Source organism: Somniosus microcephalus, chromosome 12 (genome assembly GCF_052327205.1).
Source record: "Somniosus microcephalus isolate GS21.2 chromosome 12, FLI_Smic_1.0, whole genome shotgun sequence".
NCBI classification, from domain to species: Eukaryota; Metazoa; Chordata; class Chondrichthyes; order Squaliformes; family Somniosidae; genus Somniosus; species Somniosus microcephalus.
In genome coordinates, this window is record NC_140998.1 from 170,490,847 (window position 1) to 170,513,318 (window position 22,472).

At 46.8% G+C, this 22,472-nt stretch overlaps 1 protein-coding gene across 1 annotated transcript in view; it reads left to right on the forward strand.

The window, feature by feature from the left end:
* Nucleotides 1–22,472, forward strand: part of sptbn5 (spectrin, beta, non-erythrocytic 5) — a 781,023-nt gene that overhangs the window by 235,877 nt on the left and 522,674 nt on the right. The window contains 4 exon segments of the mRNA XM_086003837.1: nt 5,669–5,869; nt 8,653–8,769; nt 13,823–13,986; nt 14,425–14,557. Coding sequence (XP_085859963.1) covers nt 5,669–5,869; nt 8,653–8,769; nt 13,823–13,986; nt 14,425–14,557 — 615 coding nt within the window.

Sequence of the window (22,472 nt, forward strand, 5' to 3'; positions counted from 1 at the left end):
CAGGCGAGATCTTAACCTTCGGTTAAAGAACATCATGGCTGGAGCCTGGTTGGTGACTGCATGTGTCGCATTCCGGTAGGCGAACAGGAAATTGTCCACCTTGTGCTGCAGCGGAATGTTGTCATTGTACATAGCCTTTATTGCCTTCTTAAAGGTTTGTACGAACCTCTCAGCCAATCCATTTGTGGCTGGGTGATACGGGGCGGATGTGTAATGCCTTACCCCATTCCTTTTCATAAATCTTCGAAACTCTTCGGACACAAACTGTGGTCCGTTATCAGAGCAAATCTGCTCTGGCAAGCCGTTCCTGGCAAAAATGGTCCGTAGGACTGCAATAGTTTTTTCCGTGGTGGTGGAGGACATTTTGATCACCTCAGGCCATTTCGAGTGCGTATCCACGGCTATTAAAAACATTGAGTCCATGAATGGACCAGCAAAATCAATATGCACCCGTTGCCATGGAGATGAGGGCCACTCCCATGGGTGTAGAGGGGCATGTGGTGGGGCATTTTGGACCTTCTGGCATCCTGAGCAGCTCTTTGTCAGGTCCTCGATTTGCTGATCGATCCCCGGCCACCACACATAAGCCCTAGCAAGGCTTTTCATTTTCACCCCTCCCAGATGACCTTCGTGAAGCTCATTGAGCACTCTCTCCCTTAACTTGGGTGGAATTACCACTCGGGATCCACACATCAAGTTCCCCTGGCATACTGACAGCTGTTCTCTTCTGGATGAGAATGCTGGCAACAGTGAGTCACCATGTGCTGGCCATCCCTTCACCGTCAAATCATATACCCGAGACAGTGTTGGGTCATTTCGGGTCTCCTTCTCTATACCAGCGTTAGTTACTGGCAAGCATTCAATTATAGTCGAATGAAATATTTCGACAGGTTCCACTGCTGGTGCTTCCTCCGCAGTAGGCAGTGGCAGGCGTGATAGCCCATCAGCGTTTCCATGCTGTTTCGTGCCCTTATACTCGATTTCATATTGGTGCGCCCCTAGAAAAAGGGACCATCTTTGTAGCCGTTGCGCAGTCATCATCGGAACGCCCTTCTTTGGATTAAAGATGGAGACAAGTGGTTGGTGGTCAGTCAGCAAGGTGAACTTCTGCCCGTGCAGATAGTGATTGAACTTTTTCACTCCCCACACTAGGCTGAGGGCCTCCCTGTCAATCTGGGCGTAGTTACGCTCGGCTGAGGTTAGTGATCGTGACGCAAAGGCTATTGGCCTCTCTGAGCCGTCCGAGAATTTGTGCGGCAGCACCGCTCCAATGCCGTAGGGTGACGCATCACATGCCAACCGAATTGGTAATGCCGGGTTGTAATGGGCCAATACCTCTTTCGATGTGATTAGTGTTTTGCTCTTCTGGAAAGCTCGTCTACATTCGTCACTCCACTTCCATGGCACCCCAGTTTGCAGTAGGGTGTTCAGTGGGTGTAGTATTGTAGGCAAATTTGGCAAGAACTTATGGTAGTAGTTTACCAGCCCGAGGAACGACCTCAGTTGTGACACATTTTCCGGTGCTGGAGCCTTGACTACTGCCTCAATCTTCTCTGGGGACTTATGTAACCTCTCTTTATCGATAACGTGGCCACAATACGAGATCTGTTTTCTAAAAAACTCGCATTTGGGGCGGTTAGCTCGGAGCCCATATTCCTGCAATCTAGTGAGCACCTGCTCCAGGTTGGCAAGGTGATCACTGTCATTTTTGCCCGTGACCAGGATGTCGTCCAAATAACACTGGGTCCCTGGGATCCCTTGCAGGACTTGTTCCATTGCCCTCTGCCAAATAGCCGGAGCTGATGCTACCCCGAATACCAGCCGGTTGTATTGGTAGAGACCTTTGTGGGTGTTGATTGTGAGGTATTTTTTTGATGCTTCTTCTACCTCCATTTGCAGATACGCCTGGGCCAGATCAATCTTAGTGAAGCGTTTCCCTCCAGATAGCGAGGCGAAAATATCTTCAATCCGCAGAAGTGGATATTGTACGGTGTGAAGACCGGGTTCACTGTTACCTTAAAGTCCCCACAGATGCAAACCTTCCTTGGTTCCCCAGGTGTGCTGCTCAACGACTTTTTCATCACAGGGACGATGGGTGTAGCCCACTCGCTCCAGTCTACCTTGGACAGTACACCTGAACGTTCCAGACTCTCCAGCTCTGCTTCGACGGCTGGGCGGATCGCATAAGGTACCGGTCTGGCCTTAAAAAAATTTGGGCTTGCGTTTTCTTCAATTTTAATCATCGCTGTCATGCCTTTTAGTGTTCCGAGTCCTTGCTGGAACACTTCTTTCGCGTCAGTTAGGATCTTTGACAGTCGCCCAGGTGTGACGTCATCATCCTTTTTGTCAGCCACAGTCAGTGCCTGTATGGAATGCCAATCTAGCTGTATCTTCCGGATCCATTCACGTCCTAGTAGTGGTGGTCCTCCATGTGGCAATACATATAGGTCCATTTTTGGTGTTTCCTTGCCGTTATATGTAACGTTCACCCTTATTTTTCCTTTGGGGTAGACTTTTTGCCCCATGTACGTCTTCAAGACAATCTTTGTATCTCTCAAGTGTATATGTGAGAATAGCCGCTTGTAGTCCCTTCGGTTTATGACTGTTAGGGCTGATCCTGTGTCCGATTCCATTTTCACTTGGACTCCTGCTATCTTGAGCGTGACCCAGACAGTTTGGTGATCCTCCGTTTTGATCACATTATGTAGTTTCAAACAACCTAGCTCCTTGCTTCTGTAGTCTGTATCACTCTTCTGTTCGTCTGAACTACTCTCCGTCACCTTATGTACCTTCTTGTACTTCTCCTGTGGAGATTTCTTGCTGCTGGTTTTCTTTCCCGACCTGCAGACTCTTGCTATGTGTCCTACTTTTCCACACTGTCTGCACACTTTGTCCTTGAACCAGCAATCATTATGGTCGTGTGTTGTTCTGCCGCAACGATAGCACTTCACTGTTCCGTATGACATTTCATTTGTGCCATATTCTTGCGGTCTCCGTTGTATCTCTGCAGCGCCCCGTGCTGCTGCTTCGTGTGATACTGCAATGCTGAAAGCCTTGTCCAGCGTAAGATCCTTTTGTGATAGAAGCCGTTTCTGGGTTCCTTCACTTTGAAGCCCACACACAAACTTGTCCCTTAAAGTATCTGCTAGTCCCGTTCCAAACTGGCAGTGTTTCGATAACTTGCGCAGTTCCGTTAAATACTCAGCATTACTTTCATCTTTATGCTGGTTCCTTTTGTGAAACTTAAATCTTTCTGCTATCAGCAGCGGTGTGGGGTTTAAGTGGTCCTGTAGGATTGACACTATGTTTTCAAAATCCTTTTCTACTGGCTTCTCTGGGGTTACTAGGTTTCGTAGTAAGCCATACGTTTTTGCACCCATTGAATTCAACAATACCAGCGCTTTCTTGTCATCTGGCACTTCATTCGCCTTGCAGTATACTTCTATGCATTCGACATATGTCGTCCAATCTTCGACTTCATTGTCGAACGCTGTGATACTGCCACTCTTCGGCATTTTTGGGTGTGGTTAGACTGGCTTAAAATGGCGTCTCCCGCGCTTTCCTTTCTTCCCCGCTGCGGCTTAAAATGGCGTCTCCCGCGCTTTCCTTTCTTCCCCGCTGCGGCTTAAAATGGCGTCTCCCGCGCTGCTGCCAATGCCGCTCTCGGCAGTCCTCGTGGCAAATGGCGATGCCCTGTGGGTTTCGTGCGCTGCTCCTGTGCTGCTGCCAACGCCGCTCATTGCGGTTCTCGTGGCAGTGGCAGCACCTCGCGTTTTCCTGCGCGCCTCTCTCCCCCGTTGACGCTGCTCGGCCCTTGAACACCGGCTGCGCTCTGCTCTCTCTCGTCTCTCTCCCTGTTGACGCTGCTCAGTCCTGAACACCAGCTGCGCCCTGTGCGCTCTGCCCTCTCTCTCTCCCCCGTCGACGCTGCTCGGCCTTTTTCTGTGCCGCTCGGTCGGGCTCTAGCCCATCGCTGTCCGGGAAGGGTCTGCGCAGTACCTGTTGCCAGCCCGTTTCGCTAGACCACCGTGACGGGAAAGCCAAGCCTGGCTCTCGACAGCCTCCCCTGCGATGCTCAAATCTCCGCTGGATGACTGGGCGGTTGCCCGTGGTCGACGCCCGTGCTTCTGGACTCGACCTTCTTCCACTGTTCTCCAGGAGTGAATCCCTGGGAGGTGATGCAGAGTTGCAGGTAGGTTCGAATCTACCTCGTCGCCAATGTTAGATCCGTGTATCTTAATGTTGTGTCCTTCAATAATCAGACAACAGACTGCAGGGAACGATTCAACAGGTGTTTACTAGAACTAACTGTACAGATCACTACTCAGGGTTTATATACAGGTGTGGTCACTGCCGGTACTACAGTATACAGGAGCTGTAAAAAGTAGTTCTCCCCTTAAAGGTACATACATTACAGTATGTTGGCCTTCATAGCGAGAGGATTCGAGTACAGGAGCAAGGATGTCTTGCTGCAGTTGTATAGGGCCTTGGTGAGACCACACCTTGAGTATTGTTTGCAGTTTTGGTCGCCTTATCTGAGGAAGGATGTTCTTGCCATGGAGGGAGTGTAGCGAAGATTCACCAGACTGATACCTGGGATGGCAGGAATGACGTATGAAGAGAGATTGGGTCGATTGGGCTTGTATTCTCTGGAGTTTAGAAGAATGAGAGGGGATCTCATTGAAACTTATAAAATTCTAACAGGACTAGACAGACTAGATGCAGGAAGGATGTTTATGATGGCCGGGGAGTCCAGAACCAGGGGTCACAGTCTAAGGATAAGGGGTAAGCCATTTAGGACTGAGATGAGGAGAAATTTCTTCACCCAGAGAGTGGTGAACCTGTGGAATTCTCTACCACAGAAGGCAGTTGAGGCCAATTCATTAAATATATTCAAGAAGGAGTTAGATATATTTCTTAAGGCTAAAGGGATCAAGGGATATGGGGAGAAAGCAGGGACAGGGTGCTGAATTTGGGTGATCAGCCATGATCTCATTAAATGGCAGATCAGGCTTGAGGGGCCGAATGGCCTACTCCTGCTTCTATCTTCTATGTTTCTATGTCAGGCGAGTTTGGATATTCTTGCAGACCGGGGTCTTGGCCCTGGGACCCAATGTTCAGAGGTTGGAGGACTTTTAATGCTGGGGTCCTGCAGCTGTTGGGATGCACACCTCTGGATGCATTCCGCAAAAATTAAAGTTCAACACAACTGGACTGTAACGTGCTGTGTAATGGGTACAGTATTGAGCTATATTATTGGATGGTGGGTGGGTTGGTACAGTATTGTGTAATATGATTTGGTGCTGGGATAGTGGTGTCGGTATATTATTGTGCTATATGATTGGGTGCTGAGAGTGGGGGGGGGGGGGGAGCGGTACAGTAATGCGCCAAACGATTGGACACTAGGATGGGGGTGGGTACAGTATTGTGCCAAATGATTGGATGCTAGGCTGGGATCGGTACAGTATTATGCTATATGATTGGACGCTGGGATGTGGGTCGGTATAGTAACATACTGTGTAATGGGATCCTGGAATGGGGATGGTAGATTCTCACTTTCCCCTTCCTCCCTCCTCTCTCTCCCTTCCTCTCCCCATCCCCCTACTTACCTCTCCTGGAGGCTTGCTATTGGGCCTTTCAGTAACCATGAACCTTCTCCCTGGTGCAGGAGCTGCTGGTTGAAGTGAACACTCACAAGCAGCAGGTCCAAAAGGTGCTGGAGATCGGCAGCCGTATGATCAGCTCTCAGCACCATATGGCCCAGGGCATTGAGGGCAAGTGCAAGGAGCTGCGGACCAACTGGGAGGAGCTGGAGTGGGCCTGCGACGACAGGAGGGAAAAACTACAGCACTCAGTGCGGTTCCACCAGGTAGGTTCAGGGCATGGAGAGCAGAGTGTGATGGGATACGCGTGACTGGGGCAGTTAGCCCCTGTATGAATGCACAGGTGCTGGATATGGATGTGTATCCTGGTAGAAAACAGTCAGGACTACTCACATCCAGTGTTGGATTGTCTTTTAGAGGTTTCCAACCTATGAGGGGCACTGGCCAAGTACTTCCACTCTGCAGGAGGTGATCAGGAAAAGGCCCTGCAGAGCCCAGTGGAGTGAAGTAAAGTACTCTGCAATAAATCTGGACCGTTCTGTACACAAGGATAGTGATAGGACACTAATTCATGGATATTGTGGCAACACTTTGCCAAATTGCATCTGGTTACCTGTAACCATCTATCTACAGCTTGAACTGTTAGCGGAGAGCGTTTCTTTGGAAACAGATTCCTCCCCGATGAGTGTGCTTTGACAGACATCACTCCTTGGTACTTTGGAAAATGGGAATGCCAATTGATCAGCACATTCCATGATAGTTTATTCGGAGGGCTACGGATGCTGGGGTTCCATTTTCCACATGTCTTGCCATGGTGCAGATAGACCACCCTCCCCACCGCAGCCAATATACACTCCTCTGCAGCAGATATACCTCCCTCCCCACTGCAAGTATACCTCTCTCCCCCCTGCAGATACACCTCTCTCCCCCCTGCAGATGCACCTCTCTCCCCCCCTGCAGATGCACCTCTCTCCCCCCTGCAGATACACCTCTCTCCCCCCTACAGATACACCTCTCTCCCCCCTGCAGATACACCTCTCTCCCCCCTGCAGATACACCTCTCTCCCCCCTGCAGATACACCTCTCTACCCACTGCAGATACACCTCTCTCCCCACTGCAGATACACCTCTCTCCCCCCTGCAGATGCACCTCCCTCCACCCTGCAGATACACCTCTCTCTCCCCTGCAGATACACCTCTCTCCCCCCTGCAGATGCACCTCTCTCCCCCCTGCAGATGCACCTCCCTCCCCCCTGCAGATACACCTCTCTCCCCCTGCAGATACACCTCTCTCCCCCCTGCAGATACACCTCTCTCCCCCCTGCAGATACACCTCTCTCCCCACTGCAAATATACCTCTCTTCCCCCCTGCAGATGCACCTCTCTCCCCACTGCAGATACACCTCTCTCCCCCCTGCAGATGCACCTCTCTCCCCCCTGCAGATGCACCTCTCTCCCCCCTGCAGATACACCTCTCTCCCCACTGCAAGTACACCTCTCTCCCCACTGCAAGTACACCTCTCTCCCCACTGCAAGTACACCTCTCTCCCCACTGCAAGTACACCTCTCTCCCCCCTGCAGATACACCTCTCCCCCCTGCAGATACACCTCTCTCCCCTGCAGATACACCTCTCTCTCCCCTGCAGATACACCTCTCTCCCCACTGCAAGTACACCTCTCTCCCCACTGCAGATACACCTCTCTCCCCCTGCAGATACACCTCTCTCCCCACTGCAAGTACACCTCTCCCCCCCTGCAGATACACCTCTCCCCCCCTGCAGATACACCTCTCTCTCCCCTGCAGATACACCTCTCTCTCCCCTGCAGATACACCTCTCTCTCCCCTGCAGATACACCTCTCTCCCCACTGCAAGTATACCTCTCTCCCCCTGCAGATACACCTCTCTCCCCACTGCAAATACACCTCTCTCCCCACTGCAAGTATACCTCTCTCCCCCCTGCAGATACACCTCTCTCCCCCCTGCAGATACACCTCTCTCCCCCCTGCAGATACACCTCTCTCCCCCCTGCAGATACACCTCTCTCCCCACTGCAAATACACCTCTCTCCCCCCTGCAGATACAGCTCTCTCCCCACTGCAGATACACCTCTCTCCCCACTGCAAGTATACCTCTCTCCCCCCTGCAGGTACACCTCTCTCCCCACTGCAAATATACCTCTCTCCCCCTTGCAGATACACCTCTCTCCCCCTTGCAGATACACCTCTCTCCCCACTGCAAGTATACCTCTCTCCCCACTGCAGATACACCTCTCTCCCCACTGCAAGTATACCTCTCTCCCCACTGCAGATACACCTCTCTCCCCACTGCAAGTACACCTCTCTCCCCACTGCAAGTATACCTCTCTCCCCCCTGCAGATACACCTCTCTCCCCACTGCAAATACACCTCTCTCCCCACTGCAAGTATACCTCTCTCCCCACTGCAGATACACCTCTCTCCCCACTGCATGTATACCTCTCTCCCCACTGCAAGTATACCTCTCTCCCTACTGCAAGTATACCTCTCTCCCCCCTGCAGATACACCTCTCTCCCCACTGCAGATACACCTCTCTCCCTACTGCAAGTATACCTCTCTCCCCACTGCAGATATAGTTCCTAATGACAATAACTGAAAGCTGAGTTTTAATTTAGTTCCTAATGACAATAACTGATAGCTGAGTTTTAATTTAGTTCCTAATGACAGTAATTAATAGCTGAGTTTTAATTTAGTTCCTAATGACAATAACTGATAGCTGAGTTTTAATTTAGTTCCTAATAATGACAATAACTGATAGCTGAGTTTTAATTTAGTTCCTAATGACAATAATTAATAGCTGAGTTTTAATTTAGTTCCTAATGACAGTAATTAATAGCTGAGTTTTAATTTAGTTCCTAATGACAGTAATTAATAGCTGAGTTTTAATTTAGTTCCTAATAATGACAATAACTGATAGCTGAGTTTTAATTTAGTTCCTAATGACAATAATTAATAGCTGAGTTTTAATTTAGTTCCTAATGACAGTAATTAATAGCTGAGTTTTAATTTAGTTCCTTGCAGATGCTTCAGAGCTAGAAGCCTGGGCAGCAGAAAAGCTTCAGCTTGTCTCAAGTGAGGATTACGGGAAGAATGAAGCCATCACTCTGAAGCTGATCAAGAACCATAAGGTAGGTGTAATATTCAATGTTACTGAAAGTGTCTCTCGGAATCGTTACAGCTTGTCTAATCATGGCATTAATTATCCACATGCTTTGCTTAAATACACAACCAGAGAGAACCCGTTCAAACTAATTGTAGAGTAAATGCAATGAGACAGCAAGTAAATATCAGAACTCTCCAACGTGCAGCCTCTGTACAGTTTATTTGTTAGCTGCAGTGGGTCTCCTGTGGTGTTGCTCACAGGAAATTCGAGGATTCAATCTCTCTTCCCCTTATGTTCTTTCTCTGGTTTCTGCCTATATCTCTTTTCTCTTCTCATCTTAGTTATCAAGATAGGCTAAAATAGCAGGAACTCTGCACTTTAGAGAAGCATTGACTTAGGAGTGATCTGATTGAGGTTTATAAGATGATGAAGGAACTAGATTGTACTTGTATAAACCTGACAGCTGCAAGCTGCTGATACTCCCATCTGGAGCTGACCTTTTACATCAAAAGTAACTTGGAAGGACTTGGAGAACCCTTGAGAAGTTGCAATGGGGTGCAAGAAATCGAAGAGAAAGCCTCCCACCAAGAAAAAAGTACTTGCGATGCTTGAAACACAGTTCACGTGCCCATTCTGCAACCACGAAAAGTCGTGGGATGTTAAAATGAACCGCACATGGAATATGGGGAACATTTCTTGCACCATGCCAGAAGCTCAGCTCAGGGTCAAATCGGATGCTGAGGTTGCAAATGGTCTGGTTCAACCTGAGACAGTAGCTTGGGAAGGGAGTGAAATCTGTGGTGAGGGTATGGAGTTTGTGGTGGGAGTTGAAGACAATGGCTTGGGCTTCTGACATGTAACTGAAGGAAATTATGGCTCATCCAAGGCTGGATGTTGAACAAGCAGTCTGACAAAACAGAGATAGTGAAGAGGTAGAGTTCGGTATTGTCATCGTACATGAGGTAGTAGGCAGTTTGTTCCAATTAAATTAGGTTAGGGAGGACCAGGGGTCACAATTTTAAGTTGTATAAGGCCAGATCTAGGTTAGATGTCAGGAGGTGGTTCTTTTCCCAGAGAATAGTGAACCTCTGGAACAGCCTGCGGGCTCATGCGGTGGATGCGGACACGCTGAATTCCTTCAAGGGAGAGCTGGACCTGTTTCTGGCTGAGGCAGACAGCACCTCTTACAAGAGTTAGGTACTTCAGGCATTCAGGGCCAGTGTGATTTTCTGGTCTAGTTTCGATCGCCTAGATGTATCAGAGAGGAATTTCCCAGATATTTTTCCACCAAATTGGCCTGGGTTTTTACCTGGTTTTTGCCTCTCCCAGGAGATCCCGTAGTTTTGGGTGGGGTGGGGAGTGTATATATTGTGATACACAATTGTGGGGGACAGGCTGGATGGACCAGTGGGTCTTTTCCTATATGTCATTGTTCATATGTATCTCTGTTTCTCTTTTTTTTGGCTTCTCGCTGGTCTTCTGCTTTCTCTCTCTTATTTCCTTTCAGCATTAAGAACTTGGATTTATATAGCACCTTTTCATATAGAAAAACGTCCCAAGGCTCTTCAAAGCATGTAATCAGACAATAAAATAATACCAATCCAAAGAAGGAAATATTAGCTGGGGTAGAATATAGGCAGCAGGATGTTTGATGAGAACAAATTTATGGAGGGTGGAAGATGGGAAGCTGGCTAGGAGAGCATTAGAATAGTCAAGTCGAGAGGTAGCAATCGTATGGATGGGGGTTTCAGCAACAGATGGGCTGAGGCAGGGGCAGAGACAGGCGATGTTACAGAGGTGGAAGTAGGCGGTCTTTGTGATGGAGAGGATATGGGAAGCTCATCTCGGGGTCAAATAGGACACTAAGGTTGCAAACAGTCTGGTTCAGCCAGAGACAGTGGTTTGGGAAGGGGATGGAATCAGTGACGAGGGAACGGAGTTTGTGCTGGGAGCCGAAGACAATGGCTTTGGACTTCCCACATGTAACTGAAGGAAATTATGGCTCATGGACTGGATGTCGGACAAGCAGTCTGACAACACAGAGATGGTGGACAGGTAGAGTTGGGTGTCGTCAGCGTGCATGTGGTAGCTGACCCCAGGAACGATGTCGCCGAGGGGCAGCACATAAATGAGGAAGAGGAGAGGGCGAAAGATAGATCCTTGGGGGGTCTCCAAAGGTAACAGTGCGGGGGTGGGAAGAGAAGCTATTGCTGGAGATATGACTAGATAGATAGGAATGGAGTCAGGCGAGTGCAGTCCTGCCCAGCTGGATGACGGAGGAGAGGCATTGGAGGAGGATGGTGTGGTCAACCGTGTCAAAGGCTGCAGACAGGTTGAGAAGGATGAGGAGGGATAGTTTACCACATAGGATGTTATTGGTGACTTTGTAATGGCTGTCTCAGTGCCGTGGCGGGGCAGAAACCTGATTAGAGAGGTTTAAACATGGAGTAGCGGTAAAGATGGGCATGGATTTGGGAGGCGACAACACATTCAAGGTCTTTGGAGAGGAAAGAGAGGTTGTTGATGAGGCAGTAGTTTGCAAGGACAGGGGGTTTACAATCGGTAACACAGGGCGCTGGGGGAGGGATTACTGAGTGACAGTGTGAGTGAGCTGGATTAACATCAGTAGAGATACAGTCAGTGACACAGGGCGCTGGGGGAGAGGGGTTACTGAGTGACAGTGTGAGGGAGCTGGATTAACATAAGTAGAGATACAGTCAGTGATACTGAGAGGAGATCCCATGTCGGGGGTTATTTCGGTTGCAGTTGAAATCTTCTCTGCAATTTAGTCATAAGATATATGCTGCAGCTGTACAAAATCCCAGTTAGACCACATCTGGAGTACTGTGTACAGTTCTGGGCACCACACCTTAGAAAGAATATATTGGCCTTGGAAGGAATACAGGCCTAGAAATTCGGTGGCGCCCCATTTGGGGCGCCGGAAGTACTGCCCCGGAAGGAGTCGCGAGCGCCCGCCGGAAATTCAGTTTGAGCGCCCCAAACGGAAGCGCGGCGCTACTCGAGGCGCCCCGCATCCGTCTTGGGGCGCCGCAACTGAAGTTCGCAGCGCAACGTGCCGCAGCGCCACACGCTGCGGCACAGCGCGCTGCGGTACTGCAGGCCTTCCTCCCCTTCTTAAAGGGGAGAGGCCTGCTGCAGCGCGATCTAAGATCGCGAGTGCCGGCAAAAGAGCCCGGCACCGAGGAGAAGTGCCGGGCTCTTGGGAGACAGCCGGCACAACGGGGGGGGGGGGGCTCAGGAGGACGGGGACGGCTACGCGAGGAGGTGCTGGCAGGCGGCCAGCAAAAAAAATGGCTGCCTCGCACCTCTGTGCCTCTACCGCCGCAGGTAGGCCCCCCTGAGCCAGTTGCAAATTCGTTACAGCAGGGGGCGCTACCAAATTTCGCAATCGGGGCGGTAGCGGGGCGCTGCGCACACCGATGATGTCATCGGTGGCAGCACAGCACTAACGGCTAGCGCCGCCATTAGTGCCCCGCTAAATTTCGCGGGAGGCGTGGCCAGTGGCGCTAACCCCACTAAGTGCCCTCTTTAGGTGCTAACTGGTGGCGCAGCCCACCGAATTTCTAGGCCACAGTGTAGATTCACCAGAATATTACCAGGGCTCCAAAGGTTAGATTATGAGGAGAGATTACGTAGACTAGGCTTGTATTCCCTGGAATATAGAATGTTAAGGGGTGATTTGAGTGAGGTGTTTTGGATTTTGAAAGGAATTGACAGAGTAGATAGAGAGAAACTTTTTCGGCTGATGGGGAAGTCTAGGACAAGTGGACATAACCTTAAAATCAGAGCCAGGCCATTCAGGAGAGAAGTTAGGAAACACTTCTTCACGTAAAGGGTGGTAGAAGTGTGGAACTCTCTCCCACAAAAAGCAGTAGCTGTTAGCTCAATCAATAATTTTAAATCTGCGATCGATAGATTTTTGCTAGCCAAGGGTATTAAGGGATATGGAGCCAAGGTGGGAAATGGAATTAGGATACAGATCAGCCATAATCTCATTGAATGGCAAAACAGGCTCAAGGGACTGAATGGCCTCCTCCTCTTCCTGTGTTCCTATATAGATTTCAGAAAATAATTGCTGTGTAAACAAGGTACAATAAGCTCAAAGAACATGGGATGGAGTAGAAGATAACATTCGATAGCTCTGCATCTCAAACCATGGGATTCGATTGTCGGGGCAGTCACTGCCCGTCATGGTTTAAAAAAAAAGAGAGGCGTAAATGGTTCCTTACATTGTATTTATAAAAGCATAGCCGCAACCACTGTGCAGATATGAAGAAAAAGTGTGAGTGCTGGCAATGCAGAGCAGGTCAGTCAGCACCTGACGGGGGAAAGATGGGTTTGTAGGGACGGAGGTTCCTATTGAAAAGACTGAGTTTGACTCAGGCAATTAAAACAATGAACTTTAATGGAACTAAACAGGTTTTAACTAGAAACTGCTGGAATACATCGAATACAGGTCTGCTCTCCTTGAAGGCTCCACGAGGACTGATCCTCTGGTCTGAAAGCTGACGTCATGATGTCATCACGTTCTTCCCGCCATTGGGGAATCACGTGACTAACGGCATGACGTCATCACGTTGAAACCGCGCTGTAAAGGTAACAAGACATTGTACAGTCAAACAGTGTAATTAAAGGTACAGACACAGACAGTAACTACATTGCTGTTAAAGGAATTATGTTCAACCGCTCTGAGTCCTTTGGTGGCTCCGCCACAGGTTCATGTTTTGGCTGCAGCCCCTGGTGAATGGCCGCTCCCCCAAACATCGGCCTGTCTTTCTCTTTCAGATGTTGACTGCCCTACTTTGGTCCTTTGTCTCTGTGTGGTGCTAACAAGCGAGGGTTTTCCATGTGCTCAGAAACCGACCCAATACATCCCAGAACCTGGGTGCCTGCACCAGACAGTGTGCTCCACATGAAGGGGGTGAGATCTGTCACCAGGCACCGAGTTCGCCTCCTGCACGATGGTGGAGCCTCTGCTGGGTGTCGCTATATTTCACAGTACAATGTGGATGACGGAGGTGTCTGTCGCACTCTTTAATCTGCCCAATCTTCTTTAGGCTCTGGAGCGGCAGATCCAGAATTACTATGGCCTCGCGGAGGAGCTACACCGGATTGCCCCGGACCTTCCGCTCAGAGGGCTCATCACATTCGACATGGTGGATGAGCCTCAGGAGCAGATTCGTAAGCGGTTGAAGGAACTGCAAGACCGTTCGACTGTCAGGTACATGGACTAAGAGCTTAATTTACTCTGAGCCCCGCCTCACTTTCATGGCTCCTATCTGACTGGAAGCTGGGTTATCAGCTTTGAAGTGTTGCCCTTTTATAACAGTTAGAAACAATGGGTGTTAAGCAGTGATCACAGTTCTGATTAAATACACTGAATACATGGTTAATCCTGAGTTAGTGACTATCTCCTCTGTATCACCCTCCAGAGAGATTTAAGAAATGTGATTTGTACATGTACACCTCCGTTCTAAGATTTGTACACAGAAGCATTGTGTGTGTGTATGTGTGTGTGTGTGTGAGAGAGATTTGTACAAGATTGTATTTGTGTCAATCAATGCTGTGTGTACAGGGGCACCATGTGGAGTCTTGTGTGGAATAAGTGCGTGTTTGAAGGTGTGAGGCTAATTTGATGGCAAATGTTTTTAATTCCCAGGATGCAGAAGTTGGAAGAAACGTTGGGATTCCATGAGTACCTGCGGGAAATGGGGGAACTTGAGGAGTGGATCACACAGCAGTTGCAAACCGCCAGCTCCGAGGATTACGGGAATGATTACCAACACGTGCTGGTAATGACGGCCTTAACTGTTCTCTGCAGACATGAATCTCGTGCCTGGCCCCATGACTGATGTTACTTCCTTCCTGTGACAGTAACCCTATTTACAACTCCCTCAACAACAATTTATATTTATATTGCACCTTTAACATCATAAAACATCCCAAGGTGCTTCACAGGAGTGTTATCAAAAAAAATTGACACCAAACCATGTAAGGGGATGTTAGGGCAGATGACCAAAAGCTTGGTCAAAGAGGTGGGTTTTAAGGAGAGTCTTAAAGGAGGTGGAGAGGTTTAGGGAGAGAATTCCAGAATTCTCACCACTGAGGCTATGAACAGCCAGTAAAGGGAAAGCTTCAACTGCCCATCATGTAGGTTACTTTTCTGACCTCTGAAATATTGTCCGTGTCTAACCCGACATCATCCCCACCACCGCTGAAATACTCAAATATGTCTCTGTTACCTCTAGTGTAATGTTATCTTAATAACGTAATTACGAGTCTCCCAAGCAGTTGTAGTGGAGTGCCATTTATTCAGTCCTGACTCTGTGTCTCCTAGTACAGTACCTCAAGCATGGCCAAGATGGCGTCGGATCCCACCCCCGGATATGACGTCAGCTGTCAACCAGCTGTCAACCACACCCCGCTGTCTTTACGACAGCTATGGTTATCCGTACATCTTCCCCCTTCAATGAAGACATAACACAGTAACAACATAACATAACATAACACATAGAACACTTGTTAACATCATGTAGAAACAGTCAGTGTAACTACACCGTTGAACTAATTACAGGTAGGTATAAACCTTACCCACACCCAGGAGTCCATTAACTGTTTACAGTCTTATCAATCCCTGTCTACAGGTCAAGTTTAACTGCAGGCTTTCTGGTGTGCTGTGACCTGCGTGGCTGAACGGGTGTTTGCTGAACCACCCCAGTTGTAACCCTTAAGTTCATGTCTGTACCACACAGGTCCCTTGTCACATTATCACTACTGTGTCCTTCGTCACTTTGTGGCATTTCCCTCATCTCGTCTCTTTGTGGCATTTCCCTCATCTCGTCATCCTCTCTGTCCTCCTGAGGCTGAAAGGTCTCTGTGGTTTTCAGTAGGTGCCTCCTGTTTCTGCGAAACACATTGCCGTTCTCTGTCATGACACTGTATGACCTGGAGGTGACCTGTTGTAGAACGGTGGCTCTTTCAGGCCATGACTCAGGCCCTTCAATGCGAACTATATCCTTCTCCTGTAGAGGCACTAGTGTAGTGGCTGTGCGGTCATGAAGTGTTTTTTGTTTCTGTTGTAGTTTCCGAGCCTTGTCTTCCCACACCTCATCTCTGTGGTCAGGTGTGACATAACTGGGAAGTCGTATACGGATTTTCTGACCCAGTAAGAGCTCAGCTGGAGACTTGCCACTTGCTAGCGGGCCCGCCCTGTACGACATCAGGGCCAGATATGGGTCAGTGTTGCTGTGTGCTGCTTTCTTTAATAGTCTTTTCACAATCTGTACCCCCTCCTCCGCTTTTCCATTAGCCTGAGGATAGAGCGGACTGGAGGTTACATGATTAAACTCATACTCTGAAGCAAATGACTGAAACTCATGACTGGCATAGGGAGGGCCATTATCAGAGACCAAGGTTAGAAGGATGCCCTGCCTGGCAAAGATTGACTTCAGGTGAGTTATCACAGCTCTTGATATGGACAAGAGAGCCATCTCCGGATAATTGGAATAATAATCAATAACTAACAAATAGTCTTTTCCTTCATAGTGAAATATATCAGTTCCGACCTTTTCCCAAGGTTGTGATGGTGTAGAAGTGCCTTACTTCTTAGCTCTGGGTAATGACTCAATACACACTTGGATTCGTCAGACGGACAGGCCTTTTATTTTACTTCTCTTGCAAGGGGAATCAGCACCTCCACTCAAGGGGTGAGGCTACTATTCCAATGATACAGTGTAAACGTTCTATATTTATACAGTGTAACAAACAAGTTTGATTGAAATCCCTTTGTTCCTCTATCAGGATACATTTTAGATTAATCATCAGGTAGAAATAACATATTGACAGAAGGATCCTGGACACATAAGTCAACCGTTAATCTATAACAGGGCATGAATCGTGTAACCGGAGGTCCTCTTTAATCATATATAAGGGAGGCAAGCTTTGCTTTCGGTCACAAGTTATCAGGTCATTGGTACCATTAGGTGGGCAGGCATCTGTTCTTGGCTGTAGTTCGAGTACGTGCAATAGCTCTAGTTACACATCGACACTTGCCTAGTGTCAAGTCTGAAAACTTTTACCCAGCAAACACTTGAAATTAACCCCTTATATCATGTAGATTTCCTCATTCCCCCCTTTTGTCCTTTCTAAGGACAATCTATCTCGCTAAGTTTAAGAAACTCTACATCAAAGGTCTCACCCTTAATATCCTCATATTCAGACATCATTGGTACTGGAGGAGTTGACGCTAATAAGGAAAGGACTTTTGTACACAATAATTTTAAACAACCAATCAATAAACTAATTAAAATTATTATCATCACAATTGCGATAAAAGCTTCCAAAATTTGCTTTCCCAATGCTCCTCCCCATCCTGAAATCCAATCCCACATTGACCATGGTTCAGGTTGACGTAGTTTCTCTACGGCCTTCTTTATGTGGTTTACCAGATTGGTGATATTTTCTGAGCTATCTGGGATATAGGTGCAACATTCGGTTTTTATGATTGCACATGTGCCCCCTTCTTTTGCCAACAAATAGTCCAGAGCCATGCGGTTTTGTAAGGCAACAGTGCGCAAAGCCACCATTTCTGCGTTTACATTACTAAGAGCATCTGCAGTATCATTGGCTATTTGTTCCAACACTGCTGCCATGTTTATAGATTCTCTTGTTAACTTCCCTGTTCCATACCAGGGAAATGCTATAGCAAAGAACCTTTCAATTTCTGTAATGGCTCGTTTTGCTCGTGTCCCAGGGTGGCTATCCAAAGATGAAATGTGATGTATATAAGGCACTACATATCCCAAATAACATGACCCAGTCCAATTTTGTGGTAACCAGGGTATGCTCTATGCCCACAGATGAAATAGGTGTTATTATAGGCTTCAAATTTGTTCCATATCTGGTGCAAATAACTCATGTATACAAAGGTATTAACATGATGATAGTTATGCTTATTTAACAGTCTTCCACCTCTCCCTCCTTGTTTCTTAGCGGTCCTATTAATTTTTCTTTTCTGAGTAATTGATGTTGAAACGAGGGGTTGAGTAAAAGGATTATCATAAAACATTGACTTAGCTGTCAGGGCCAGTCCTCCTCTTGAATTACCATGGCAGATAACCCCTCCGTTTGCAGTTCTGTCACTTGGTAATACAGTATCAGGGCATGTGACCCATAGCTTATCAAGCTTCTGTCCACTATCTTCTTCTACTATCTTATTCTGCCTAATCCTAAGACTCAGGGGTTGATACGGGGGTACCTGCATAGTGTGATCCTGAAGCTGAACCTTCATAGTCTCGTTATAGCATATAATATAAAAGAAATCACTGTTTAAAAGTACACATTCTTCTATGCATGGTTTGCCCTTCAGGGGATCTGGGTAAATCAATATGGCAGTTTCAATTATCGTTGACAAAGAGAACAGTCTTGTTAAAGTCCAAATCCAATTCATCTTGGCAGTGTATTGTCTTCAACTGATGCCTTCTTACAATGGGACGCATGTATCCATGTTGGTCGCTCCTTTACTTTCACAGCGGTGTTTGTGGTCAGGAGTACTTGGAAGGGTCCCTCAAATCTGGGTTGAAGGCTATTCTTTCGCTTGAAGATTTTTATGTAGACGTTATCTCCTGGCTCGAAAGTATGGCACTTTCCTTCAGCGGGATCGACCTGGGCTTCCTTCACCTGTTGATGGAAACTAGAAATGCATTTGGTTAGTGCAATGCAATAACTCAACATATCTTCCTCCATTTTATGAATGTCCATTTGTTTAGCTGTTAAAGGTGCCGAAAAGGGCAATCTTTGTGGTCTTCCCATGACGATCTCGTGAGGCGACAATCCTGTAGTTCTGTTGGTAGCAGACTGCATTGTCATTAAAGCTATGGGTAACAAATCAACCCATTTAAGTCCAGTTTCTTTACACAGTTTTGCAAGCTTGTTTTTCAGCATCCCGTTATATCTTTCCACTAGTCCAGCCGACTGTGGATGATAACTGCAATGGAGGTGCTGGTTAATCTGTAAGGCTTTGCATAGTTCCTTAATCAATGTTCCCGTAAAATGGGACCCATTGTCACTTGACAGTTTTGCTGGTATCCCAAAGCAAGGTACAATGTCCTTCAATAAACATTTAGCAACAGTAGTGGCATCACTCTTTCTACAAGGAGACGCTTCAATCCATCTTGAAAACATATCAACAATAACTAATACATATTTAAAGCTCATGCACACAGGTAGTTCAATAAAATCCATTTGCAAGTGTACAAAAGGACCCATGGGGTTTGGATGGGATGCGGGCTGTACCTTCTTTATTTTTTTTTTCCTGCATTCATGGTCTGGCAGATAATACAATTTTCACAAATTTGTTTTGCCAATTTTGAGATTCCTGGTGCATACCAGGTCTTAAGGATATAGTCCGCCATCCCCCCTTTGCCCGCATGGGTGAATTTATAAACACATCGGGCAATTGGTGATAGTAATGATTTGGGTGCCACCATGCGGCCGTCATGATGAACCCATAAGCCGTCAGTGTTTTTAAAACAATGATTAACATCCCACTCCGCTATTTCTTCAGGGCTAGCCTTTTCTTGATGGGCTAGCACATCATTCAGGGATGGGGTTTGTTGTTGATCTATACTTTCTTTAACTGGACAAGTCTTAACCTGTGATCCTATCTGTGATAAGGCTATGGTTTGAGCAGCTTGATCTGCTGCTGCATTTCCTAGTGCAACCTCATCCAAATGCCCTGTGTGCGCTTGGCACTTAATAATTGCAATCTGTTTACGTCTCTGAATAGCTAGTAAAAGATTTTGCACTTCTTGTGCATTTTTAATCTGGGTTCCCGAGGAAGTCAGGTAACCGCGAATTTTCCAAATTTGTCATGCTCATGTCCAGTGGTCTGGTTATTTCTGAATAGTTCAATATCCATTGTCTACAATAGCCAGTCATTCCTAGAAAATGCTTCATTTCTCTTTTAGTTTTTGGCAACGATATGTTGCAAACGACCTTTATTCTATCCGGCGTTAACTCCCTGTTTTAACAATGATTCCATCACTGGCTCAATTCCTTTTTCTGCTTTCTCTGACAATGGATACTGTGACCTTTTGGGTAATGGTGCAGCTGGATTAATTGTAACTTTATAGGGCTGTGCAGTCTAATAGTTAGGAGGTATTTTAAATTAAAAAACGGCTGATAATCTTGTCCTGTTTTGTCATAGCAGGCCGTGCAGTGCAATTTTGGATGCCATTTCCCTAGTTTCAGGGATTCCTGGTATTGTTTTATGGAGCTTGTAATGAATCCCCATGCTCCTAACAGACTGACAAGTTTGGGACTCAAACTTGGGTCGGCAATTTCCCATGCGTATAGAACAGGGTGTTTTATTTCTGTTACTGGGTACGCATATGCCTTATCTACTTGGATTTCTACCGTTACTCCTGATGGGGAGCAAATGATTGTAGCATTCATTTTGCACAGCAAGTCTCTTCCACATAAATTCATAGAGACATCTCCTGATAACAGAAAGGAGTGTTCTTCCTCAAATTCTTCTACTTTTACTGCGGGGGGAGTCGATTGATTCAAGCATTGTAGTATGCCAGCCAATCCAGCTATCGGGGGCTTTTTCCCATTAATAGGCATTCCTTCAGAATATCCTTTCCCTAACACTGAAAAGGTTGCTCCTGTATCTACTAAAATGACATAGGTCTCCCAGCTATTTGCATTTTAATTTCAGGTTTGCTGCGTGAATTTAAAGAAACAACGGGCATTTGGTGGTCTGTGGCGCCTGGGGCTGCTGGTGTCAGTCAGTAATTCTGATCTCTATTTCTCCTAAATCCCTGTCCGTTTGTAGGGTAACCTCCTGACTGGTCCGAAAAAGGGTTATGGACAGTGAAATTAGGACCTTTATTCTCTAACGGAGGTCCATTATTGGAGGTTTTATTCTGACGATTTTTCGCAGGGCATTGGTTTGCCCAATGTCCGGGTTGTCCGCAATTGTAACAATTACCAGATCGTCCATACCCTCTTACTCTACCACGTCTTCCTCTATATTCCCCTCTATTCATCCTTCTATAGTTACCTTGTTATCCTACCATAATAGAGGAGAAAGGTGTTTCTTCGGGGTAATTTTTTTTTTCTGACTCAACCAACATAGAGGCAGTCTTTTTATCTGGCTGTTCTCTATTTCTCTCTTGTCCGTTAAACATTCCTCGAGGCAAGTAATTCTTTCTATGTTAAATGAACCATCTGAGGGAAAGGGTCTAGTCTTATTTACAGTCCATTTGGACCAATTTGGTAGGTGATCAATGGATAATTGACCACAGTTCTTTAACATAAAGGCTGCTGGCGTGCCTTTCTCGGGTGGCTTACTGGTGCTAGCACCCATTTTAGCAGCTTAAATGGTTCACTTAAAACAATCTAAACTCCCGTGACAATCCGTGATCTGCGTTGTACGCCCCTACAGATCAGATTAATAAACTATACATACGTATCAAAATTACAGTCACATCCAATCTTCTTGGTCTTTACTTCAAATCAGTGTCACAAAGTCCTTGACCATTTGTCACTCCGAGTGCCTTTAGAGTTTCGGCGCCTACTTTATGGTCCCGGCCTTCACGTGGGGCATTTGCCCTCTTAATAACTGGCCTGAGGCTAGGCGACTGAAACTCAGCACTTCCCGACTGAATTTAGTCAACTGACTGCAACAAGGTTTTTAAAAAAAAAAATATTTACGACACATTAAGACATATCCTTATGCTTTAAAACTCAAGGGTTCTCAACCCTCGTGGAAGGTATTTCTAACTGGGGAAAACACTGAATCCACAATAGCTTAGTGGATCATGTAAAAGACATCACTATTTTCTCAACCATACATTCCGCCGCGGGACTCACTTCCCCGGCTTGGGTCTTTTCCAACCCCTTCTGCAGTTTTTTTTTCCCAGCTTAAATATTTTAGTTAAAACATACAACAATTTCGTAACACTCTATGATCTGCGTGGGACGCCTCTACAGATCAGACATGACTAAACATTAATACATATAACAATAAACAATAAACAATACTCTTGTTAAACAACAACCAAAGTGTTACTAAATCCCCAACCTATGCAGCCTTACTGGACAAAGCTGCAAAGTTGATTGATAATAACAAGTAGTTAAATACTCACTCTCATAAACATTAAACATTGACACTGTGTTTCAGACATCCGCCCACTCTTCTCTCTTTTTTTTTTCTCTATTCCCTTTAGCCAAATCTTTAGCAAAAAGGGCCTTCAATTTGTCCCAGCTAACTTCAAGCTCTTCTCTCCTTCTACCCTACTCCCTTTAGCCAAATCTTTAGCAAAAAGGGCCTTCAATTTGTCCCAGCTAACTTCAAGCTGGAACCTTGCTAGTTCAATTTCCAGTAAATCGCTAGCTCCTTAGTTAATCAAATTCCTGACTTAACCTTCTCTCTCAGCAAGCTGGAACCTTGCTAGTTCAATTTCCAATAAATCGCTAGCTCCTTAGTTAATCAAATTCCTGACTTAACCTTCTCTCTCTGGTACCTTTATTTCAGCGCTTCCTACAGTCCTTTTCTGCACGATCCTGTTCGCGGGGCGTCAGCACCTCATGGCTGGTCCTCTGTTCCGTTTCTGAAAGGGAAGCAGTCACAACGGCAGTTTAACCTCCGAACCTTGTGAGTCAATTACCCGATGGCAGTACTGTCCAATGGAATAAACAGAC